Source organism: Phascolarctos cinereus, unplaced genomic scaffold (assembly GCF_003287225.1).
Source record: "Phascolarctos cinereus isolate Bilbo 61053 unplaced genomic scaffold, phaCin_HiC Scaffold_4;HRSCAF=312, whole genome shotgun sequence".
Taxonomy (NCBI): domain Eukaryota; kingdom Metazoa; phylum Chordata; class Mammalia; order Diprotodontia; family Phascolarctidae; genus Phascolarctos; species Phascolarctos cinereus.
In genome coordinates, this window is record NW_027555847.1 from 358,370,718 (window position 1) to 358,394,339 (window position 23,622).

Below are 23,622 nucleotides of genomic sequence, written 5' to 3' on the forward strand. Positions count from 1 at the left end.
TTAGCACAGTGCCTGGGACATAATAGGCACTTAATAAATGCTTATTGACTGATTGACTAAAATAAGGAGGAAGGAATTCAGAGCAGGGAATTATGAATGAAGAGCTGAGAAGCAGGAAACTTAACCCTAACATTACTGTTGTAGCAAAAGGCTAAAATGGGGGTATTAAGGCTAGACCAGTTAAGTGAGTTTTCACTGGTTGACACACAACTGGAGGAACTCAGTAGGTTATTTCATATTCTAATCTGGGAAATAGAATTTCTTCATCCAATTATTTTTTTCCCCTAAGTGAACTGCTAGTAAATCTTTTTTTGAATGGTTACAGATCTTATTATGAAAGTCCTGCAGCGTTCCAGGCTTGTTGCAATCAACACAATGCTAACCACAAACAGAGCATCTGGACAAGCTCACTATTTTTTAATGGTATCCCTCTACCATTTAAACACTGTACAGGACATCTTCCATGACAGTGTGAGCCATTTTGGCAAGCATATGTCTCCCTGTTTTATGTTTCATTTGTTATTGCTAAATGGAGGATCACCAAATCAAGTAATTTCTGCAGCTTCGTTTGTCAGAACATCTTACATGAGTTCAACATATGCATGAAAGAGAATGGGAGAGACCTCAGTGGGGGAGAGCCTTTAAGTCTATGTTTTACACGACTGAGTTAAATATGTTTTTGTGAGCAGCAAACAAACACAGGGAGATCTTCTGTTCTCTATACCTCTTAGTCAATTGTGAGATCATGAAGATGGTCTACTATGGGGAATCATCTATGAAAACAGATCCCTTCCCTTCGGTTTTCTTTTTTTTTTTGGCTAGGCAATCAGAGTTAAGTGACTTGCCCAAGGTCACAGCTAGTAAATGTCAAGTGTCTGAGGTCAGATTTGAACTCAGGTCCTCCTGACTCCAAGGCCAGAGCTCTATCCACTATGCAACCTACTTGTCCCACCCCCCCCCTTCAGATATTTTCATCAAAGATTCCTTCAATGCTTACATAGATCATTCCTGTGAAATTTTCTAGAGATGTGAGTGTAGATACAGAGAAGATTTGAAAAGAAATTGGGCATATGGGTAGGTAGTTATAGTTTTTAGTAGTCTGTTTTGAGAAATAATACCATTTAGGATACTTTATGTTCTTTTAGCACCTCCCCCTTGAGAGATCTTGAACATCTGTCAAAAAAAAAAAAGAAATAAAATGTCTCTATGTTTTTATGTGTCACCTCAGTATGAATTTCTTGTGTGTGTATTTGGACAGGTCCAGCTACTTTTTCTATCTTCTCAGGTGTCATTTCAGCCAGGTGGCTTGGCAGATATAGCAATGAAGTTGGAGTCAGAAAGACCTGAGTTCAAATCCTGTCTCAAACAATTCCTATCTCTATGACCCTGAGTCAGTCACTGAACTGCCTTCTGCCTCAGTTTTCTCATGTGTAAAATGGGGATCATAATAGTACCCAATTCCCAAGGTTGTTGTGAGGATGAAATGAGATATTTGTAAAGCCCTTTGCAAATATCAAGGAGCTATATAAATACTAGTGTTTGTTGTTATTATTAATGTTTACTTCTTCATATAGCATATTGAATGTTCAAGTCTAAATGTGGTGCTGTTGAGAATAAGTTGCTGTAAAATCACTGGCAAATCTACTCCAGTTTATTTCTCCTTATTGTCTTCTTTCCAGTTTCATGCATAAATTATCTTGGCGTGATCTGGCTAAGTAAGTTTGAGTCTCCTGCCAAGTTTTCTGCAGGATCATTTTTTTCTTTCACTATTTTTGCTGTTTTGTAAAGTATATTGTTCATAATATTCTGTCACTCTCTTTGCAAATAAGCTTGGACTCAGTGCTGTTGTGTAGGGGAGAAGAATAGGTTGTGGGAATTCATTGATATAGGGAATTGTCGGGCATGAATACTCTCTACCAATGAGTGTTGGTACCATCTCTATCAGAGAAGTAGAGTCTTAGAGAGTCTTAGTGTGACTGTAGTCTTCAAGAGTTGCCTAGAGCACTGAGAGGTTGTGTCTAGCCCCGGGTCTGACAATCAGTATGTCAAACATAAGACTTAGGTCTTTTATTTCCAAGCTCAGATCCTTGTTATTTCACCTGCCTGTGTTGGAAATAGTCTAGATCTAAGGTAGAGTGGCCCATTTCTCTTCTGCCCGTGTGTGTGTGTGTGTGTGTGTGTATGTGTGTGTGTGTGTGTATGTGTGTGTGTTAGAGATACAGGGAGAGAGAGAGGCAGAGAATTTGATTGTAGGTGTTTAGCTACCATGTTAATAGTAAGTTGGGTCTATGTATGTGCATCCTGAGCTCGTTTCTGGTGGATAAAATCCATGAAGTATATCTGAGATGGGTTCACCATGAAATTGTCCAGTTCTACTAGCACCTGGTTGGGCAGGTAGGAAGGCTATATTCCAGCTTCCAGACAAGGGAGGCATGAGCTTATTGGCTGCCATGACAGAAAATACTTGATTGAAACACTGAACCAGCTAAAGAAGATTGCACTGCTGGTTTTATTTCTAAAAATATTGGATGTACTTCAGGTTCTTGTAATTAACTGGGCTATGATGGAATGCCAAAATTTCTCCAAGATGTGAGACCATACCTCAAACACCATCTTAATGGCTAACAACTCCTCCTAAATTTAATATTTTTGACCTGCTCTGGAGATTTTCATGAGAAATATGGGTAAGATCTGTGTGTGTGGGACAAGGGGCAGGAAAAGTAGGCTTATGATAGGATGGCTTGTATTGCTATGTCTCAGGCGTCATGTTGTGATGTTTAAAAAGTTGAAGAGATGTAATTTCTGGGTAACTAATCATTTTATTAATAATGCTAGCATTTTGTTAATAAGAGAGGTCAGCGGCACTCTCACATGCCAAAGACTCCTCATGATGGTAGGTTCACAGTTTATATGCCCTTGGAAGGGTAGGTATTCCTGAGGGTGGCAATCAACTCTGATTGGTTAACAATTAATGAGAGAATGAATATTACAATGAGAAGTGGGCTCACTCCAATGAGGGACTGAGAGAGTAACATTGTATAACTTTTGGACCAAGAGACTATCTCTACACCCAGACCACCCCTAGCCTTGGGCAATCTAGACAAAGGATCTATCTCACCCAAACTTACTTGAGTAGAACACAATGGGCAGGAATCCACCTAGATAAGATGGTCCAGGTGGGTTAAATTTTTGGCAGAGGTCAGTAATGTTCTTCAAAGGCTAGGCTTTGAACAAGGAAAAAGGACAGGGAAAAAGCCTGGATCTCTCCCATATTTGGTTATTCATAATCATTTCTGTCATTGTCAGTAAGTGCAATAAAGTACAATAAAGTAAGTACAATAAAAAGTTACAGTTACAACCAGCTTACATATGGCTAGGCATATCTGAATAAAGACTCAGGTGAACCATTGCTTCAGCTGCCTATGTTGCTCCAAACAGTTCCTTAGTACCTGAGCCAACTACTTTAAAATTTGTAAAAGCACTAGTAGGACAAGCTAGAATTCAGGAGGCATATAACAAGCTAGAGTAGAAGGAATAGATGGATAGAATGACACACATTTTCAACAACCAAAGACTCCTTTCTGTAGCAGGTATCTGATGGGTGTTTGAGTGAGTCTGTAATGGGGTGTAGTCAGGGAAGAAAAAGGCAAGAAATGGTGGTTGTAGCCTATGAGAAAGTATGGTGTGGTGATAAGAGTGCTGAGGTTGACAATAAAAAATCTGGGCAAGGTTCTCAACTCTGCCACTTACTACCTGTGTGCTACTCTTCTGTGGGCAAGTAATTTCTTCTCTCTGGGCCTCAGTTTCCTCATTTGTAAAACAAGGGATTTGAACTAGGTGATCTCTCAGGTACTTCCAACCCAACATACTATGATCTGATGAATCTTTAAAAAATATGACAAGTCCTTGGTTGTTGCAGGTGAGCCTCATTTTATCCATCCATTCCTTCCATTCTAGCTTGTCATGTGCCCCTTGAATCCCAGCTCTTCTTACTGGTGCTTTTATAACTTTTAAAATAGTTGGCACAGGCACTAGGGGACTGCTTGGAGCAACACAGTATTCTAGGCAGGGGCTTGGGAGTAAATTAAAATGTTCTAGCAGAATGTACCAAGTTCAGCAGGGTCATGATGCTCTGAGTGACACGGTCCAAGGAGCATCATGTGGTACTCAGATGATCTCTGGCTTGCCTGAAATATTGCTTTCCAATCTCCCCCCCCCCAGTAGATTCAGATAAAGTTGTAGATAATAGAGAATATTCCCCTAGAATATTATTACTAGAATAGAAATATAGTAGCACTAGAATAGGAAAACTCTCATCTCTACTCTTGGGTCCCCATCTCAAATTTGGTAAATCTCATGCTTTTGTTGGACAGCCTCATTTATAAGCCTTATGGTTGACTTTTTACTGACCACTAAAACACAGTAAGACAACTAGCAGCTAGGTAAAGTAAAGCAACTTGATGGCATAGCACAGAGAGTACTGGGCTTGGAGTCAGAAGGACCTAAGTTTAAATCAGCCTAACACACTTACTAGCTGTATGATTCTGGGCAAGTCACAACATTTCTTAGTCTTAATTGCCTAATCTGTAAAATGGGGACATTAATCACAACTATCTCATAGGGCTGTAGGCAGCATCAAATAAGATAACATATAAAATGCTTTGTAAACCTTAAAGTATTATATAAATTATTATGGTTGTTGTTCTTGTTGTTATAGCTATAGCAAAGCAAAAACAACAACAACAACTATTGAGAACCTTTCCAGTAGCCCTTGTAAATAAGCTACTTTGCCTGACTGATTCCCTTCCTCCATGCTTCTTCCTATCTATCAGATTAAGGGAGAGAATAAGGAAAGGGATGGAGGGTTTGGAGTTTGTCAAAGTTAGCCCAGCAAGCAAGTGATCAGAGAAGATGGATGAAAAGGAACCAGTGGAAGTGGGCAGTGCCTCCTGTTTGGTCTCCCTGTGGCTGGGGTTTTCACAATAGCTGTCAGGCCATTTCAGGCTCCATTTGGTCCTGCATCCCCCAAGATGTCTGATTCCATCCCTCTGGTCTTTCAGTGCATTAGTTCTCTCCCTCTGGATCTCAGCTGTGACCATCCCCAGCTCTTCAGGATCCACCCCAGCTTGCCAGTGACTATTCCCAGCTTGGGCTATAGGAATAATGCCAGCAGAGGTTGAGGCTGCAGTGCTTCAAAGCTGTGGCCCTGTCCCCACCAAGAGCCTCTCTGTTTCTGGCCATGTGGAACAGATGGCAAAGACTTTTTAACTAGAAGGAAGAGCACAGCATCTTGTCCCAGGAAAATCTCCCTCTCTTGGTTACAGAAGGATTTGAAAGGAGCACTGAGCACTTACCCACAGAATACCACATTTCAGCTGGAACTAGACTAGATTGCAACTGAGAATGGGGCCCTCAAGGGACAGATTCTTCCCTTTTGGGAGGAGAATGTCTAGCTTTGAGCCAGATGGACACATTCTGGTAGGGAGATCTGGCAGTTTAACAGGTACCCCATAGTGACCAAATAGGAGACAGTTCCAACTCCTGATCCTTCTTTTCTGCCTCTTTTTCTCCTGTTGCATGCTGGGCTGATCCTGGCAAGTTACAAACCTTCCATTTATTTCCTTATTCTTTACCCAAATCCACTAACTGGGAAGAGGAGTAAAGGAAGAGAGCCAACCATTCAGGCAAAGCGACTTCTTTGGCTACTTGTAAGCTTCTCTGTAGTTTCTTTTTAATTATGTTATACCTTTTTCAGTTACTTTACTTTAATAAATCATGTGTTTACTAAAAAAGTCAACCTATGAATGAGGTTTCCCAGAGATTTCACAAATTGAAGGTGGGAACTCAAGAGCAGAGATGAAATTTCCTACTCTACTAATTTTGGTGAATATTCTATTTTTATTTAGGTGTCTATGGAACCTGGGCAATTGCTGGGTACCAGGAGCAGTGTGAGCTCAGGTGAAGAGTAGTCTAAGAGTATGTAGGATGAATGCGCTATAGTGAGAAAAGGTGATACTTTAACCTTTGGGACTATAACTTTTGGAATCTTGTTGAGGGTGAAAGGCAGACTATCATGTGTAATAGTCCATGGTAGACCACACCTTTATGCAAGTGACTAAAAGGTGTGGAGAAAGTGAGACTTATTGTACTTATGGTTAGTTGACTATGTAAAAAAAGAACCAGAACAAAACCAAAACAAAATAATATTTGTTTTGGTTGAGCAAAACACCATATTGTAGGTTTTTCTCCAAAAAGTCTCTTGTATATGTCAAAATTATAAAGGGTTCCTTATAAGACTTAACAACTGAGATACATTTGTTTGGCAATCTTCTGATTTTTAGTGTCAGCCAAAACATACAACAGGAAGATAGATGTTCACCAGGGATGTTTGTCAGTATCGTGGAGGCCTAGTGCCAAAGAAGGATTTCCTATAGATGGTGAGACCCTCCAGGTGCTTCTCTTTGTAGATGATATAGTGCTGATTGCATCAATTCCTAGAATCCGGCAAAGCCTCCTAAATAACATTTGTAATCACTCAAATTTGGCCTAATTGTTTTCAGAGGAAAAGCCAAGTAAAAGAAGAATACCTGCTGTCTAGACTATGATGTACAGTTGACTAGACAGCTTATAGAGTTCCTTCATGTCTTGGATGGACACTGCAAAGGGACATTGATCTGGGCTTAGAATTCAACAGGAAGATGAAAGCAGGCTGGATTGTCTTTGGGAAAATGTAAAATTCTTTTAATGGATCCAACTGTACCTTTGAGACAAAGGTTCATCTTTTTTAAACATAAATATTCTTCCAATGATGTTGTATGAACAGAGTCATGGCCATTCTACTATAAGTCATGGAATACTTACAGTCTACAAACAATTGAAGATGAAGATCAGCCAAAAGGCAGTGGAGAGAAGGCTGCAATATATTACAAAGAATTGTACAGAAGGAGTGGTGCCGTAACAAGAAAAAAAAGATGGGCCGTAACAAGAAAAAAAAGATGGGCAAGATTAAGGCATAACCAGTGCAAAGTCTGTGTGCTCCATTGGCTTCCCTGAGAAATCAAAAGAGTATGAGGAAGGCCCCCAGGACAGTGTGGATTTCCTGTGATGAAGTTATGGGAGGACATGGACAAAAGGTATACAGGATCAGATGGGTATGAGTGAGCTGCATTCTGTATCACTGGTTGGAATGCCTGTGCTGATGAAATCACAGATGCATTGGAATATTAGATACTGGAAAAGCATGTAAAGGGTAGTAAGGAGCAAGAGGACTGCTCAGTTATCAAAGTAACAAATATGAAATACAAGGCAAAGGGGTACCATGCCAAGAAGCAATTCTCGGGACCAGAAGAGGACCTCAGCAAAGAAGCACCATAAGATCCATGGGGCAAGCTGAGGCCAAGCTAGAATTCAAGAGTTCCAAATGTTTGTCTGACAAGGCCTGAGTTTGAACAAAGTCTATATGCACAATGTTCAACAAGGTGAGCATACCGGTGTTCTCTTAAGCCTTAGGCATCATATTAACTCTGCTCTCCTTGTTTCTCCAAATGGCCTTCAATATGGATAGTTCCTAGCCACTGCCACCATTTCCTGCCTGAGAAATAGCCATGTCTGAGAGGGGATAATAGTAAGATGTACACATCAGGTTCTATCAGTAGGCAAAGCTTGACTTCTTGTTCAAACTAGCGTCTTGGTCTATTGGCTATTGGTTTGTTGGCTATAAGGCCTATTGGCTATTACCTATGGAATGCTATTGCTCAATAGAAGGTAAGGTTCTTGAGGGATGACTGTTTTATTTTCACTTTAACACCCCTAGTTGTTAGCACTGTTCTTCTCCTTCCCTTCTCAACACCCAACCCTGCCAAATGCCACTTTGTGTGTCTACTAAAAAGTATTTTTGTTTGCCTGGCAACAGAGTAGGTACTTAATGCTTGTTGATTGATTATAAGAACTGGAAGTGACCTTTTTTTGTTGTTCAGTCATTCAGTTATATCTGACTCTTCATGACCCCATGGACTATGGTCTATGCAAGGACCATCTGTCCTCCATTTTCTCCCAAAGTCTGTCCAAGTTCATGTTTGTTGCTTCCGTGACACTGTCAATCCATTGCATCCTCTTCTGTTCCCTTCTTCTTTTTGTCTTCAATCTTTCCCAACATCAGGGGCTTTGTCCAGTGACTCTTGTCTTCTCATCATGTGGCCAAAGTATTTAAGCTTCAGCTTCAGTATTTGACCTTTCAACCTTAGAGATCATCTAATCTACTCCCCTCATTTTATGCATAAGAAAACAGACCTAAAATATGAAGTGATTGGCCCAAGGACACACCTTGGGCAAGGTCACACACAATAAGTGCCCAATCCAGGTTTCAAATGCAAGTCTTCAGACCCCAAGTCCTGCCCCTGCCTTAAGAGTAGGTCCTTCCTAGAATTACTTCTTTCAGATTTATAACAACATAGATACATTTTAGATGTAACATACTAAAGACAATTTCTACTAATAGCAAGAAAAGGTTTCTTTCATCACATATCAGTCTGACCACTGTAGAAGGTGTATATTGGGGAATGATGGGAGAGAAGGATGAATAGTAAGGTGGGTGGACAGGTTATGATGGATCTTCCTTGAAAGGTAGGAAAAGGCATCTGAATTTGCTGGAGTAGCCAACAGGGAACTACTGATGGTTTTTCCAAAAGAGGGTGATGGAGATAATATTTCAGGAAGATTAATCTGGCAGCAGGATAAACTAGATAAGGGATGCCATAAAGGCAGCAAGGGCAGCAAGAGGGAAGACTCCAAGAACAGCTTCTTTCCCCCAGATATAGCCTACTAGGCAACATCTTTTATTTCTCAATGGTACAAGCTTCCCTTCCCCATTCCCATGGCCAGTGGGATAAACAAAAACATCTGAGTAAGATTTTCCAGTGTTCTTGGCTATGTGGATGTCATATATAACAATAAACATGTTTTACTCAGCAGTTCAATTAACTTTCTGTTTCAGATTGTGTACCACGGGGATCCTTACGCTCCACACAATTCTACCAGTTTTCTCATCTATGAAAGAGGAGTGGAAGTTGGATGCTGGGGCTTGTGCATCAATTCAGTGTTTTCCTCATTGTATTCTTGTAAGATAATCCTTCTCCTCTTCCTCTGCCCTTCCCCATCCCTTAACACTGTCAAAGGCAGAGACAGCCTGGTATATCTGTTAAGGAGTATTTTTGCCTGCTGCTTTTAAAACTCTGGAGACTGACATGAGATATTTAAATCATCTAGGTAAGGAAAAAACTTCAGAGCTTTTTAACTAAAATATCTTTCCTCCCTGTATCCTTTAAAATTTTTAATTTGTATTGAGGTCTTTTATTTTAATATTACTTTTATTTTCTGATATATCCTATTGTTCTCTCCTATCTAGAAAGTCATCCATTTCAGGGCTAGGGACTGGACCTGAGATTTCATCAATATAGGGATATAGCCTCCTAGGTAAGGCAACTTCTTTTTCCAGTGCAGATAAGCTTCTTCTCTGCAACTTTTAGTCTTCATGAGTTGTCTGGTGCCCTGAGAAGTCAAATGATTTGTTGAGGTTCACACAGCCAGTATGTGTCAGTGGTGGGACTTAAACCCAGGTTTCCCTGACTCTGAGGATGGTATACTTTATATAGCAGAATTTCAAAGTTCAGCAAAACAAGCCGATACATAAACCGAATCTGACAATAAATACAATGTTTCATACCCATAATCTCCCCACCCCTTCGCAAAAACAAAAAGACAAATCACCTCATATCTTTGTCTTAATTATGAGGTCTCAAAAATAATGCCGTATTTTTCTGGTCAGTGAGGAATTCGTCCTTTTGACCAGAGTTATCATGGTTAGAGTTAATCCCCTAAAAGAGATTCCACTTGTTTATAAGATGGAAACATGAGATCTAGACAGCAGCTCTGTTAGGTGTATTCATATTAAACTATAAACTAATGACTCTGTGTGGACTTGAATGGAGATCTTTACTAGATTTTGCTTCCTGATCCTAGATTGTTCAATATTTTGAATAATGAATTAAATGAAGCTCTATTATACATGTATGCCAAATTTGTAGCTGACACAGACCTGATACCATAGACTCAAGAAAGAGCATGGTGGCTGGTAAAGAACATAGGACTGGGTGTCAGATGCAAGAGTCCAATTTTGAGCTTTGCCATGCATTAACTGAATGATCAAAAAAAGTTACCTGAAAATCAGAATTTCAAAATTGGAGTAAGTTTCATAGGCCATTGTGTCCAAACTGTACTTGAACAAGAATGGTCTCTATAATGTATAAGAGAAGTAGTCATTCAGACATGGCTTGCAGGTCTAAGATCCACATTGGGGCCTTTCTCATTATTAGGAAGTTTTTCCTTATATCAAGCCTAATTTTCCTCATCCTAATGTTCACCTGCTCCTCCTAATCCTTCCCTCTGAGGGCAAACAGAGCAAGTCTAATCTCTTTTACAAGGCAGCCCTTTAAATATTGAAGGCAGCTATCATTCCCCACTCTTTCCCACCTCCAACTTCAACCCAAGTCTTTTCTTCTCTAGGCAAAACATCTCAGAGTGATCTTTTTATGACATGAGCTCGGGGTCCTTCCCCATCCTATCAGCTCTCCTCTGAATGTTTTCATTTGTATTTGTATTTTGTTTTTATTGATGCGCAAGGTTTAGGCTGAAGTTTATTTTTACTTTTGTTTAATATTTTTTTTTTACATAAAAAGTGTGAATTCACAAGATTTCCATGGATAGAAGTGGGTGGGGATACACATTTAAAGTTCCTGGGAAAATAGACTATAAGTACTCTCATGCATTTGAAATCCTTTCCTGTTCAGGTATGGGTTGGAGTACATGACCTAAGGTTCCCCTGACTCAGCAGTTTTGTGATTTTGATTCAATGAGATGTTTGAAGGGCTTTCAAGTACATGGAATAGGAATTAGATTTATTCTGCCTGGCTGTAGAGGTCAGAACTAGGGAAAATAGGTAATAGTTTCAGACAAGCAAATTTAAGCTTATTATAAGAAGAGTCTTTCTAATGATTAGAACTAACCCCAAGTGGAATGGACTGCCGGCCTCATGTAGTAGTAGGTCACAAGTTCTCTCTCACAGCAGGTCATAGGTTCATAGATTTGGAGCTGGAGGTCATGGAGTCCAACCCCCTCATTTTACAGATGAGGAATCTGAGGCCTAGGCAGATTAAGTGATTTTTCCCAGGCTCTTATAGACTAATAAGTGTCTGAGCTAAGATTCCAATGTATGTCTTCCAGACTTGAGGTCCGATGCTTCATCCACTATGCCCTACCCTACCTCTCTGAAAGGGGAGGTAGGATGACCATTGTCTGGAATGTTGTAGAGAAGTCTCCTATTCTTTTATTTTATTTTATTTTTTTAGTGAGGCAGTTGGGGTTAAGTGACTTGCCCAGAGTCACACAGCTAGGAAGTATTTTGTGTGTGAGGCTGGATTTGAGCTCATGTCCTCCTGACTCCAGGGCCGGTGCTTTATCCACTGTGCCACCTAACTGCCCCTGAGAAGTCTCCTATTCTGGCAGGGGTTGGGCTAGATGACCTCTCCAATGACCTTCCAATTCTGCAATTTGGACACCTTGACTGTTATTCAAAGACCATGACTGTTTTAGGATTCCCGTTTATATATGATAGTTGTCCTGTTCATTTCAAATTTTTCATTTATGAGAAATAAAACTTTGCTAGCCTAGTTTGAGTTACTATACACACACACACACACACACACACACACACACACACACACATTATTTAAAAATACACTTGGCTGAAGTCCATCTCATTGCAGTGTTCAGTATTGTTACTATTTTGACCCTCTCTTTATGGCTATTCTAATTGATGGCTTGCTACCTGGGCCTTCCTATCCCATTATCATGAGTCAGAGTGTTTCTTTTTTTAAAATAGTACTTTTTTTTTTCCAATTATATGTAAAGACAATTTTTAGCACTCATTTTCACAAGGTTTTGAATTCCAATTTTTTTCCTTCCCACCCTCCCCTTTCCTCTTCCTAGAGAATTTTTTCTTTTTTGAGATTGTCTATATTGACTTTTTGCTTGTCAACCCAGAAAATATAGCTTCATCCTAGGGGAGGAGCCACTGAGGCACAAAAAGAATGTGTGATTAAAAGAGGGACTTATGGCCCTTCAACGACCGAGCAAGGACTAGTACTAAGAATTAATGATTCCTCTGACAAATGCTCAGAAGGTTTGTCCAAGACGTCATTGCCATTGTTGTTTTTAACATAATGTCTTCCCATCTCCAAAATTCACTTTGCCCTCATTGGTGTTCTCTTTTCCTGGTCTCCTTGCCAGATAAATGTGTTTCCTTGGTCAAAAGGGATCCCAGATCCCACATGTTTGTCATCAGGGTACTTCAAATAATAGTGTACTTTCAGCTAATCTGATAGGAATCACCATCAACAATCACAACAACAACTAGATTAGTTTCATTTTTTTCTTCTGACCCTGGGGTAACAGTTTTGCATGTGCTATGTGAAATTAATGGAAGAAACACATTGTCAGTTTGTCATTTCTCAAGCCCTGGCTTCCATCAGAATGATCTGAAGCACTGTGACTCCAATCGAGTGAGAAACTAAGCATCTGGCCTCCTTGGGGGGGGGGGGAGCTAAGTGGTTAGCTGGATGGATATAGAAATTTCCATTCTAGAAAGGAATGGGAACTATTCAGATTTCTTTATTATTCACTGTGTGTGTATATGTGTATGTGTGTGTTTGTGAGAGTGAAAGAGAGAAGAGACAGAGGCAGAGAGACAGAGAGATGGAAAGGGAGTGTGAGAGACAGACAGAGAGAATGAGAAAGATAGAAAGTAAGAGAGAAAGCAGAGAGCAGGAGGGAGATAAGGAGAGAGAGAGAAAGAGACAGAGAGAGACAGAGACAGAGAGAGAGAGAGAGAGAGAGAGAGAGAGAGAGAGAGAGAGAGAGAGAGAGAGGTGGGGAGGGAGTGTGAGAGAGAGAGGTGGGGAGGGAGTGTGAGAGACACAGACAGAAAGAATGAGAAGGATTCAAAGACAGAAAGAGAGAAAGCAGAGAGCAGGAGGGAGATAAGGAGAGAGAGAGACAGAGACAGAGAGAGAGAGACAGAGAGAGAGAGAGAGAGAGAGAGAGAGAGAGAGAGAGAGAGAGAGAGAGAGAGAGAGAGAGAGAGAGGTGGGGAGGGAGTGTAAGAGACACAGACAGAAAGAATAAGAAGGATGCAAAGACATAAAGAGAGAAAGCAGAGAGCAGGAGGGAGATAAGGAAAAACAGAGAGACACAGGGAGACAGAGATAGAGACAGAGAGAGAGACAGAGAGGGGGGAAAGGAGTGTGAGAGACATAGAATGAGAATGATACAAAGACAGAAAGAGAAAGCAGAGAGCAGGAGGGAGATGAGAAAGAGACAGAGACAGAGACAGAGAGGTGGGGAGCTCTAGAGTAAAAGGAGGGATGAGTGAGGAAGGCTAATGTGAAGACCTGGTCCTAGCAAAAATCGATCTCTTTAGACTGGAAAGACAAAGACTGTCAAAATCCCGAATATAAGACCTAGGGGACACCCTCTTGGAGCTAAAAAGAAATGATTTTATGACCAAGAAAAAAAGTAGTATTTTATTAGAGGCAGCAGAGTACATGGGTAGAGGCTTGGACCTAGAGTGTGAAAACATAGTTCAGCTTACCTCTGGGACCTAGGTTTGTGACTTAGTCAGTTGACTTTCCCCTCTGAATTTCGACTCCCATCAGTAGAGATAATAGAAATACATGCTCTATATTTCTTACAGGACTTTTGTGAGGAAACTGCCTTATAAACCTTAAAACACAGAAATGGGAGCCTTTGTAGAGATGCAGCTTTCCGTGGTAAATAAAAGCTGGCTCTGAATTTCAGTTTCTTTTTCTAAATAGCATTTGTACGGTGATTTAAGATTCGTAAGTACAAATTATTATATCACTTGATCCCGTAGAACAACCCTAGGAAGTAGGTGCTGCTACTATTCCCATTTTATAAATGAGGAAGCTGAGGCTGATGCAAGTTAATTGACCTGCTCAAGGTCACACAGTATGTGGCTGAGGAAAGATTTGAACTCGGGTTTTCCTGATTCCAAAGCCCAGATCTCCATCTTCTATGCCATGGGACCTGCCTCTAGGAAAAAAGATAATTCAGGCCCTCTTTCCTCCATTCCAGCAGCCCTTTTCTCTGGGGGGTGGGGGAGGGGTGTGAGTTTTGCAAATCAGATGATCCAATATGGCTATTCAAATTCACATTCAAATACAAATTCAACAAATATTTAATAAACACTTACCATTACAGAGTGCCATGCCAGATCTAACAGAAATATAAACTTTAAATAGGACATGATTCCCACTGTCGTGGGGCTTATAGTCTAGTCTGAAGATATGATAAATATTCAAATAAATATAATGAAGAATTTTTATTGTTATTCAGTTGTTTCAGTCATGTCTGACTCTTTGTGACCCTATGTGGGGTTTCTTGGCAAAGCTACTGGAGTGGTTTGCCATTTCCTTCTGTCAATAATTTTACTGAGGAAACTGAGGCAAACAGGATTAAGTGACTTGCCCAGGGTCACACAGCTAGTATGTGTCTGAGGTCAGATTTGGATTTAGATCTTCTTGACTCCAGGCCTGGCGCTCTATCCACTGAACTACATAGTTGTGATATAATGCAAAATAATAATGTATAGTTTCATAAGGGAATTTGGTACAAGTTTTTTTCTTTCTTTCTGTGTTTTTTTCATTGGGAGGCCAAAAGGGGAGAGGGGCTAGCAATAGTGATAAACAAAAAGGTCATTCAAACATTTTTAAAATGCACAGAAAAGAAGAGGGGGTTCAGGAGGAAGCATAAATGATCAGGTTGGTTTTGAAAGTAACAATGAAATAATAAGATCTATAAAATAAAAGTTGAAGACAACATAAAAAATAAAGATGAAAAGAAAAAAAGAAAGTAACATGAGGAATTATGTACTTCTTTTTAAAGAGCAATAAAAATTTCAGCATTTAAAAAATAAAAACTTAGAGGCAGCTAGGTAGCACAGTGTATAGAGCATGGGCGCTGGAGTCAGGAGGACATGAGTTCAAATCGGGCCTCAGACACAATAATACTTCCTGGCTGTGTGACTCTGGGCAAGTCACTTAACCCCAATTGCCTCACTAAAAAATTAAATTAAATTAAAAACTTAAAAAAAGCCATTAAGTACATAAGAGTGGTCTCTGATAAGCACTATGTGAGGTCCAAGGGGAACTTCTACTCGTTATTCATCTCATTCAAATAGTTGTCAGATCTTCCCCTCACTTTGTGCTGGGAGCAGTTCCATGAAAGCTTGATGACTTGTACCCGACTATAAAGCTTGCATAGTCCTCCCCACCTCATCTTCAAGGTGGAGCTATTGCTGAAGGCACTGGTCCAGTTCCACCAGGGATGTGAGGTTCAAGCTTTTGCTCCAACCCCGCCCCATCCCACCTTCTTCCCAGCCTCAGTGTTCCTGTCTTCCCTTTTGTTTCTCAGTGGCTTGAAAACTCGTGTCTGGCCTTTCCTTTGAAAGACAGACCCAGCCTTGCAGACCCTTCTCTGTAGAAGAAAAGGTTGAAAACTGATTTTCAAAGCTGCCTGCTTTCAAAGCCAAGATAAGGCTAAGCTTTGATTCCTGATCAATTATCAAAGTGAATCTGCAAAGCAAAAGATTACCTAAAATCATTCCCTATTTGAAGGCCAGGCCACCTGTAATTTTTTTCCTTCTTTCTTCTTTCCACAGACTTTCAGAAAGTTCTGTTATCCTATGTGGGGTTGAAAGGCCTTTACGTTATGGGGTATCTGCTCTTTGGCCTGGGGACTGGATTTATTGGACTGTTTCCCAATGTCTATTCCACTCTGGTGCTGTGTGCCCTCTTTGGAGTGATGTCGAGCACTCTGTACATGGTGCCCTTTCACCTTATTGCTGAATACCATCAAGAGGAGGAGGTGAGTCTCTGAGTCTTAGCTGCTGGGAGATGGTTTTGAGAGGCCCAAAAGGCGGGGCTGCTTTAAAGATCAGAGGAGTAGCAGAAATCCCACCTGGCTAGTTTCAAACCATAGTGACTCAGATTCCTTACCTAGACATCCAGCAATGCTGAGAATGATTTTAACACCTTAAAACCCCTTGTTCACATGAGCAGTAGTCCCCATTTGTATAGCACTTTCTAGTTTACAAACCACATTGCATATTAATGCAATCTTGTTTGCACTTCACTACAACCCTGTGAGTTAGATGATACCTGTATTCTCCCCATCTGACAGATGAAGAAACAGAGGCTCAGAGATCACGTAATTGAAGACTCACAAGAGATGTCAGAGGTCATCTGCACCATCCTATATCTGAAAAAAGAAATCCCACTACATATTTTCAAAAAGTAGTCAGCCAGGCTTTTTCTAAAGACCTCCAATAAAAAGGAATCCCCATGATTTGGCTCATTATACTTTTGGATGGTGCTAATTGTTAAGAAGTTTTTGTTACATTAAGCCTTACGTTGACCTCTTTGAAACTTCCAGATATTGCTTTTAATTCAGGGGCCAAATGTAATTCCTCTTGCACATGAAGGATTTCCTAACACTTGCAGACTGTTAGCATGTAGCTCTGAATCTGAGTCTTTCCTTATTCAGGTACTATCCCAGTTCCTTCAATGGCTCCACTAATGTCATGAAGTCAACACCCAAGGACCTGGATGTCCTCCCCTGACTAGTTTACCAGCATCCTACCTAAAAGGTGGTACCCAGAACTTATTGACTCATTATTCCAGCTGTGATTTTGTACTGGTAATAGATTGGAAAAATAGAATACGGTTGGACTACCTGTTACTCATGGAAACTATACCTCTTTTAATGCAGATCGAAATCACATTAGCTGCCCAACGAGCCTATAGAGAGCCCTGTTACCAGGGAAGCTGAGGCTGGTGGAATACTTGAATTCAGGAGTACTGAGCTGCTAAAGGGCTGAAGCTAATCAGGTGCACTCAGTTGGGCACCAATATAGTACTCTTCTGTTGGAGTGGGGTGGGACTAAGCTGTCCAAGGAGGGACAAAACCAGTCCAGGTCAGAAACAGACTAGGTTAAAGTTTCTGTGCCAGTGGGCAGTGGGTTCAGGCCTATGAGGGGTGGGTGCACTTCTAACTTGGGTGAGGTAGGAAGACTAAGTCTCTTCAGGAAGGACAGAGTGCTAGACCTAGAAATCAGGGAGACCTGAGTTCAAATGTGACCTCAGATACTCACTAGAAATGTGATCCTAGACATGTCACATAACCTATTTTTACCTCAGTTTCCTCTGCTGTAAAACGGGAGCAATAACAGTACCCATCTTGCAGAATTATTAGGAGGATCAACATTTGGTATTTGTAAAGGTCTTACAGCGCCTGGTACATAGTTAGTCCTTAGTAAATGATTATTCCCTTCCACTCTCCTAGGGGAAAAAACCTAACTCGTTAGTTTTATGGCTGCCATGCCACAGTACTGACACATTTTGAGTTTGTAATGCATTCAAACACACATATTCATGAATACCAACAGTAAAAGCATCCTCAATATATTCCATAGAGGCACTATGGAGTAACTGACACAGAACTGTCCTTCCTAACAGGAAGACTTGCATTTAAAACTGTAGGTAAATCCCTTAACCTCATTCCTCCCCCCACCCTCATTCAACTGTTTAAGACTATAAGTTGTAGAATAGTGGTCAATCTGCATTGGTGGAAGGAGTTTCTTCACCACGGAGGTTCTTAGATAGATGAAATCAAAGATTTAGACAAGAAAAATACAAATTTATATATAGATAGGTAGAGAGACCATTTATTAAGACCTTACTATGTATAGACACTGTGCTAAGTGCTTAAAATACAAATACAAGCAAGCAAGACAGTCTCAGCCCTTAAGGGGCTTACATTCTAATGGGGGAAGGTAGCACAAAGCTGGAAAGGCAGCTTGGTGGCTCAGAGGATAGAGCACTGGGCCTGGAGTCAGGAAAACCTGAGTTCAAATCCAGCCTCACGCATTTACTATCTGTGTGACCCTGAGAAAGTCACTTAACCCTGTTTGCCTCAGTTTCCTCACCTGCAAAATGAGCTGGAGAAGGAAATGGCAAACCACTCCAGTATCTTTGCCAAGAAAACCCCAAATGGGGTCACAAAGACAAGTGAACAGTAACCAACGCAAAGGGGGACTATAACACAGTAGGGGGATAGCCGTAGAATGGAAGCCTGACTCCAAGCAAGATGAGGCAAAAGCTTTACCAAGTAGAGAAAGCTTGGCACCCCACAAGCAGAGTAGGCAGAGAATGAGAGATGTTAGTCTTCTGGATATGTGCAATTAGCTTTCTTCCCTCCTTCCCCGTGCTTTACCTCTACACCCACTTTCTATTCCAAGGTCAACATTTGGTAAAACTCAAAGAAAAAATTCAGACGTCATTTCTGTGACATCGAAGGGTCTTGGTGTTCTTTTTAGGAACAGTGCCACATTAGACAGTGATCTCATCATTGTAGTCCAGTTGTCAGAAACCAATAAATTAAAATACTCAGGCCTACTTGTAATTCAAGTTTAAGAAAGATTTAGCAGAACCAAAGAATGTGATGACACAAGAAAGGATTCATTGCCCCCTCTTCTGTGATCAGAATTCAATGATGTTTTGAAGTCTGCTGCTCACCTCATTAAGGGGATTGTCTTTTCTACTTGATTTGGCTGATTCTGACACTACTAAAGTTAATTTTATCTTGCGCCATGTGCAGTCCAGGACAGGATAATAAGGCCGCTGCAGCCAGCTGGTCACATCTGGTGAAATTCTCCAGTACATTACTCTGCATCACAAATCTATAATAACAAGCATGTAACAGCCCAATAAAAGAGAGGCACCTTCTATAGAACTAATCACGTAGAGCTCTGAAGTGTCAACTTACTCTGCAAAAGGGTGCTGTTGAAGGCCAGATTTTCTCCCATCCAAATGTTAGTATCACTTCATCTATATTTTTGTTTAAAATTGTAACCACAGGGATCATGAAAACTGCCTTTGCCTACCAGAATTTGCAAGATGTTTTAAAGAAACAAAATATCATCTCTCCCCATCTTTGAGGTGGAAATACACAAATTACTCATTTTTCTCATCCTCCCCTGTCCCCAAATATTTTCCAACTTTGCTACAAGTTGAGGTTGTTGTCAGGAGTTAGGAACTGCTCTGAGAGCTTGATCAAATCAGTGGAAGGTACAAAATCAACCCTGTTTGTTGAAAGTAAGAGTGTGAAAATATGTTTAGTAGGAATGTAAATGTATAGCCTGTATCAGATTGCACACAGTCTTGGAGAGGGAGGTGGGAAGGGAGGGGGAGAAAACTTTAAAACTTAAAACTCAAAAAAAGTAATAGTTGAGAAATCAAAATAAATTAATTTTAAAAAAAAGAAAGGAAGAGTGTTTGGCTACTCTCTATACTTAATCAACTGCTCTAACAAAGCCCTCAGAAGAAAAATTATATTACAACCAAAGGCAATGGTCATGTGGGTTCACCTTTATTTGAAAACAATTTCTATAGTATGAGAAATATTTGATATATTTTTCTTTCCCCTATTTTTAATAGAAACCGGGAAATAATTTGAGCATTAGTGCTCAATTTAATATTAATAATGATTGAATTTGAAATTAAAATTTTTAAAAAATGAATGTTAAAATTGTTTTTATATGTAATTGGGGGAAAATAAGATATTATTATAGTAAAAAATATTAATAATGATCATTCTATACATTCCACTAAAGACCAAAACTCAGAAATCTTTGAGTAGTTTGGGGGATATTTTTGAAATTCGTATAACACATACAACATGTTGTTATTCATAATATTCATGAATACCAACAGTAAAAGCAGGCTGAATGTAGGGGTCCTCACTTCTTCCTATGTACCATACAGACAGAGTGAAAACTTGGAGGAACTGCAAATGTCAATGTTAAACAAAAAACAAATCAGCCAAGACTGGGTAAGTTCCTCCTCACCAGTGACTCTCCCCTTTCACCTACTTCCTGAGCCAATTCTTCTGCTGTCTGATAACCTACAGAGAGAAACAGACAAACAGAGCTCTTGACTCAAGGTACCTGTGCCCCAGTAAAACATCAAAAGAAGGCTCCTGACATCCAGATCTAGATCGGCCAGTTGGACAGAAATAACATGGATTCCTACAAATAAACAGGAGATGAAAAGATGCTAATGCTACCAATGCAGAGGTCCTGGGTTTGAACAGATTCTTAAATAAAGGAACTCCTTCCCCTTTTTCCCAAGAAGCGCATTATATCTCTTCAACAATAATTTATTCCTAGAGAGTTGAGATATGTGAGGGTATCAAGGTGGCACAGTGGATAGAGTGTCAGGACTGCAGTTAAGAAGACTTATCTTCCTGAGTTCAAATCCAGCCTCAGACATTTACTAGCTATGTGACCTTGGGCAAGTCACTTAACCTTGTTTGCCCCACTTTCCTCATCTGTAAAATGAACTGGGGAAGGAAATGACAAACTACTCCAGTGTCTGCCAAGAAAACCTAAACCGGGGTCATGAGGAGTCAGACACAGCTGAAACAACTCAACAGCAACGACAAAATGACTAAGTCAAATCCAAGTCAGCCTCAAGTCTGTTCTGATTGCCTTTCAGAAGCGACTGGTTAAGAATGGAAACAATGAGTTGTGGACTGATTCAGAATTACTGTCACTGTATGCTCACTCCTATCTCCCTGAGCTCATGTGCATTTGGTACTACCATTCTGGCTTAGTATCTGACAGATTCTTTGTGTACTGTTGTGTGACAGGAGGAAGAGGGAAAGGAATAAGCATTTATGTAGCACCTACTATGTGCCAGGCACTGTACTAAGCACTGTTTTCAAATATTATCTCATTTGATCTGCACAACAACCTGGGAGATAAATGCTATTATTATCCTCATGATACAGTCGAGGAAACTGAGGTTAAGTAGCTTGCCCAGGACCACACAGCCAGTAACTGTCTGAGGCTGGATTTGAACTCAGGTCTTCCTGACTCTGGGTGTGGTGCTCTGATCCACTGTACCAGCTGCCTCTGAGTGAGCGGGATGGACTTCCCCTAAAAGGCCTTTGTTCTGCTTACTCCTATCAAAATCTTTTGAGGCTTATTGGGAAATTTAGCCATTACAGATACACTGGCACTGAATTGTGTAAGAAAAAGAACAGTGCGTTGTGGGATTTTGGGCAAGTCACTAAGCCTTCTCTAACTCCCAATATTGTCAACTTTAATATGGAGACATCTTCTCTCCCTTCCTTATGGGATTTTTGTGAGGATAACAGAATATACATGAAAGTGTTTTGTCATATGGAAAGCATTGCAAAAATGTAACGGATTACTATTATCATTATAATGACTGTTATCATTATTAAGCAGTTCCCTGTGAAGAACTTGAAGCTGATGACAAGCTGTGATTTTGGGATGAAAAAGTTGTCTCGGAAAAAGACCAAACAGGGTTTCGAGTTAACTTGAGGGCTAAATTGGCTTGACTCTTCGGTCAAGCCAAACAATTTTGTTGAAACTGGCTGTTAAGGAAGACAATAACAACAACAGGTTTTATTCAGTGACCTCTCACACTAAATGTTAAAGCTCAGAACTTCCGAGGAATACAGTATGCCAGCTCTGAGGTCAGGCTCTCTGAATCTGAGTCTTGGCTGTGTTGCCTAGAGCCTGAGTGACTGGACAAATCACTCACCTCATCTGGGCTTTCCCTGTCAAATGAGGGAGTCCGAATAGGTGGCCTTTAAAGTCTTTTCCAGCTTTAGGTCTTTGATCCTATGGATCTTTGGATCCCTAGTTTTAAAAGCAGACACTGCGTGACTCCATTTTATTTGGCAAATCATTTGAATAGCTTTTCTATCGGCTACCCATTCTCAATTGACACAGGTAAATTTTTACTTTTCACTTATGTGTTTGTCTATGAATGATTTGTTTTTGTGCTAGTTTTTGGGGAGGAGGCAGGAGGAAGGAAATGATGGAAAAAGTTTTCCTACATCTGCCTGTGGTGAAGTGTGACCTTTCCTAGGAGTATTAATATTTTTAAAGACCCAATACTTTAATGTTGTGAAATGAAAGGTACAAGTGATAATGAATTGATATTGTGAAATGTCAGCCAGTTTGGCAAACTTGTAGGAGAGATACTTTTTAATCAGGGAGATTCTTCTCAGAAGTCCTCAAATGGTACCATGCAGGCAACGACTTTTATCTCTGGAGGGCCCTGCTGCCAGTTGCCACTCTCTCTCTCTCTCTCTCTCTCTCTCTCTCTCTCTCTCTTCTCTCTCTCTCTCTCTTCTCTCTCCTTCTCTCTCTCTCTCTCCCTCTCCTCCCTCTCTCCCTCTCTCTTTCTCTCTTCTCTTTCCCTCTTCTCTCTCTCTCTTGTCTCTCTCCTCTCTCTTCTCTCCTCTCTCTCTTCTCTCTTCTCTCTCTCTTCCCCTCTCCTCTCTCTTTCTCTCTCTCTCCTGTCTCCTCTCCCTCTTCTTTCTTTCTCTCTTCTCTCTCCTCTCTCTTCCCTGTTCTTTCTCTTCTCTCTTCTTTCTCTCCTCTCTTCTCTCTCTCTTCCTCCCTCCTCTCTCTCTGTCTCTCCCTCTCTCTGTCTCTCCTCTCTCTCTCTCTCCTCTCTCTCTCTCTCTCTCTTCTCTCTCTCATACACCCCCCCACCCCCCCACACACTCCTGATGTGATGGAGTCTTGTTCTTGTGTTCTTGTTACAGAGGCAACAGGACACAGGGATGGCCTCCAGTGATGGCAGAGGGAAGGGAATCGACTGTGCGGCCCTGACCTGCATGGTGCAGCTGGCTCAGATCCTGGTTGGAGCAGGCCTGGGGTTCCTGGTCATCTCTGCTGGGAGTGTGGTTGTGGTGATGATGGTGGCTTCAGCTGTGGCCTTATTCGGCAGCTGCTTCACGGCTCTCTTTGTTAGATATGTGGGATAGAATAATAAAGAGACAATGGAATTGGATCAGTTTAACAGGCAATCTCATTTTTCTGGTTCTTTGTGTTTTGCTGCTCTGCCTAAAGAAGACTTGTGTTTTCTTTCAGGGGAACAAAAAAAGAAAGAAGACACAGTCCTTTCCCTTAATGAGATTACAATCTAGAAGGGAAGATAAGAAAGAGGCATAAATGGCCTGTTCATGCATCAGTTCTCAACAGGTCTCTGGAAAATAATCAGTATTAACTGAGACACCACTTGCTCAAGAGATAGCATGAAAGGGCTATCTTTTGGTGGAAAAAGTAACTGCGGGGTTTCTGACCTTTGTAGCTATGAAAGCATGGGCATGTCGGGGAAGGAGTCACATACTGGACTATATGGATGTGCCTAAATGTCTCCACAAAACGAACATTTTTCATCTCCTGTTTTTAGGTTTGTATTTTAAAGTAGAGGTTAGTTGGTAATTTTTAAAAATTAAATTTATTCATGTTTTAGGTTTTTTTTTAGTTAAATGAATACAAATAATGTACTTCATGGTTGAATACTGAACACATATTCACTTTAAAAAATTAAATTTCCGTATGTTCTCTGTGAAATGTGGTGTGTATGCATATGCCCACACAGCTTT

The 23,622-nt window shown here is 40.6% G+C and overlaps 1 protein-coding gene across 1 annotated transcript in view; it reads left to right on the top strand.

The window, feature by feature from the left end:
• SLC45A2 (solute carrier family 45 member 2) overlaps window positions 1–23,024 on the top strand; it is a 61,448-nt gene extending 38,424 nt beyond the window's left edge. Inside the window, 3 exon segments of the mRNA XM_020995462.1 lie at window positions 8,993–9,116; window positions 15,791–15,996; window positions 22,777–23,024. Of these exon segments, the coding sequence (XP_020851121.1) occupies window positions 8,993–9,116; window positions 15,791–15,996; window positions 22,777–22,998 (552 nt within the window). The 3' untranslated portion in view covers window positions 22,999–23,024.
• Window positions 23,025–23,622: the final 598 nt, after the last annotated feature.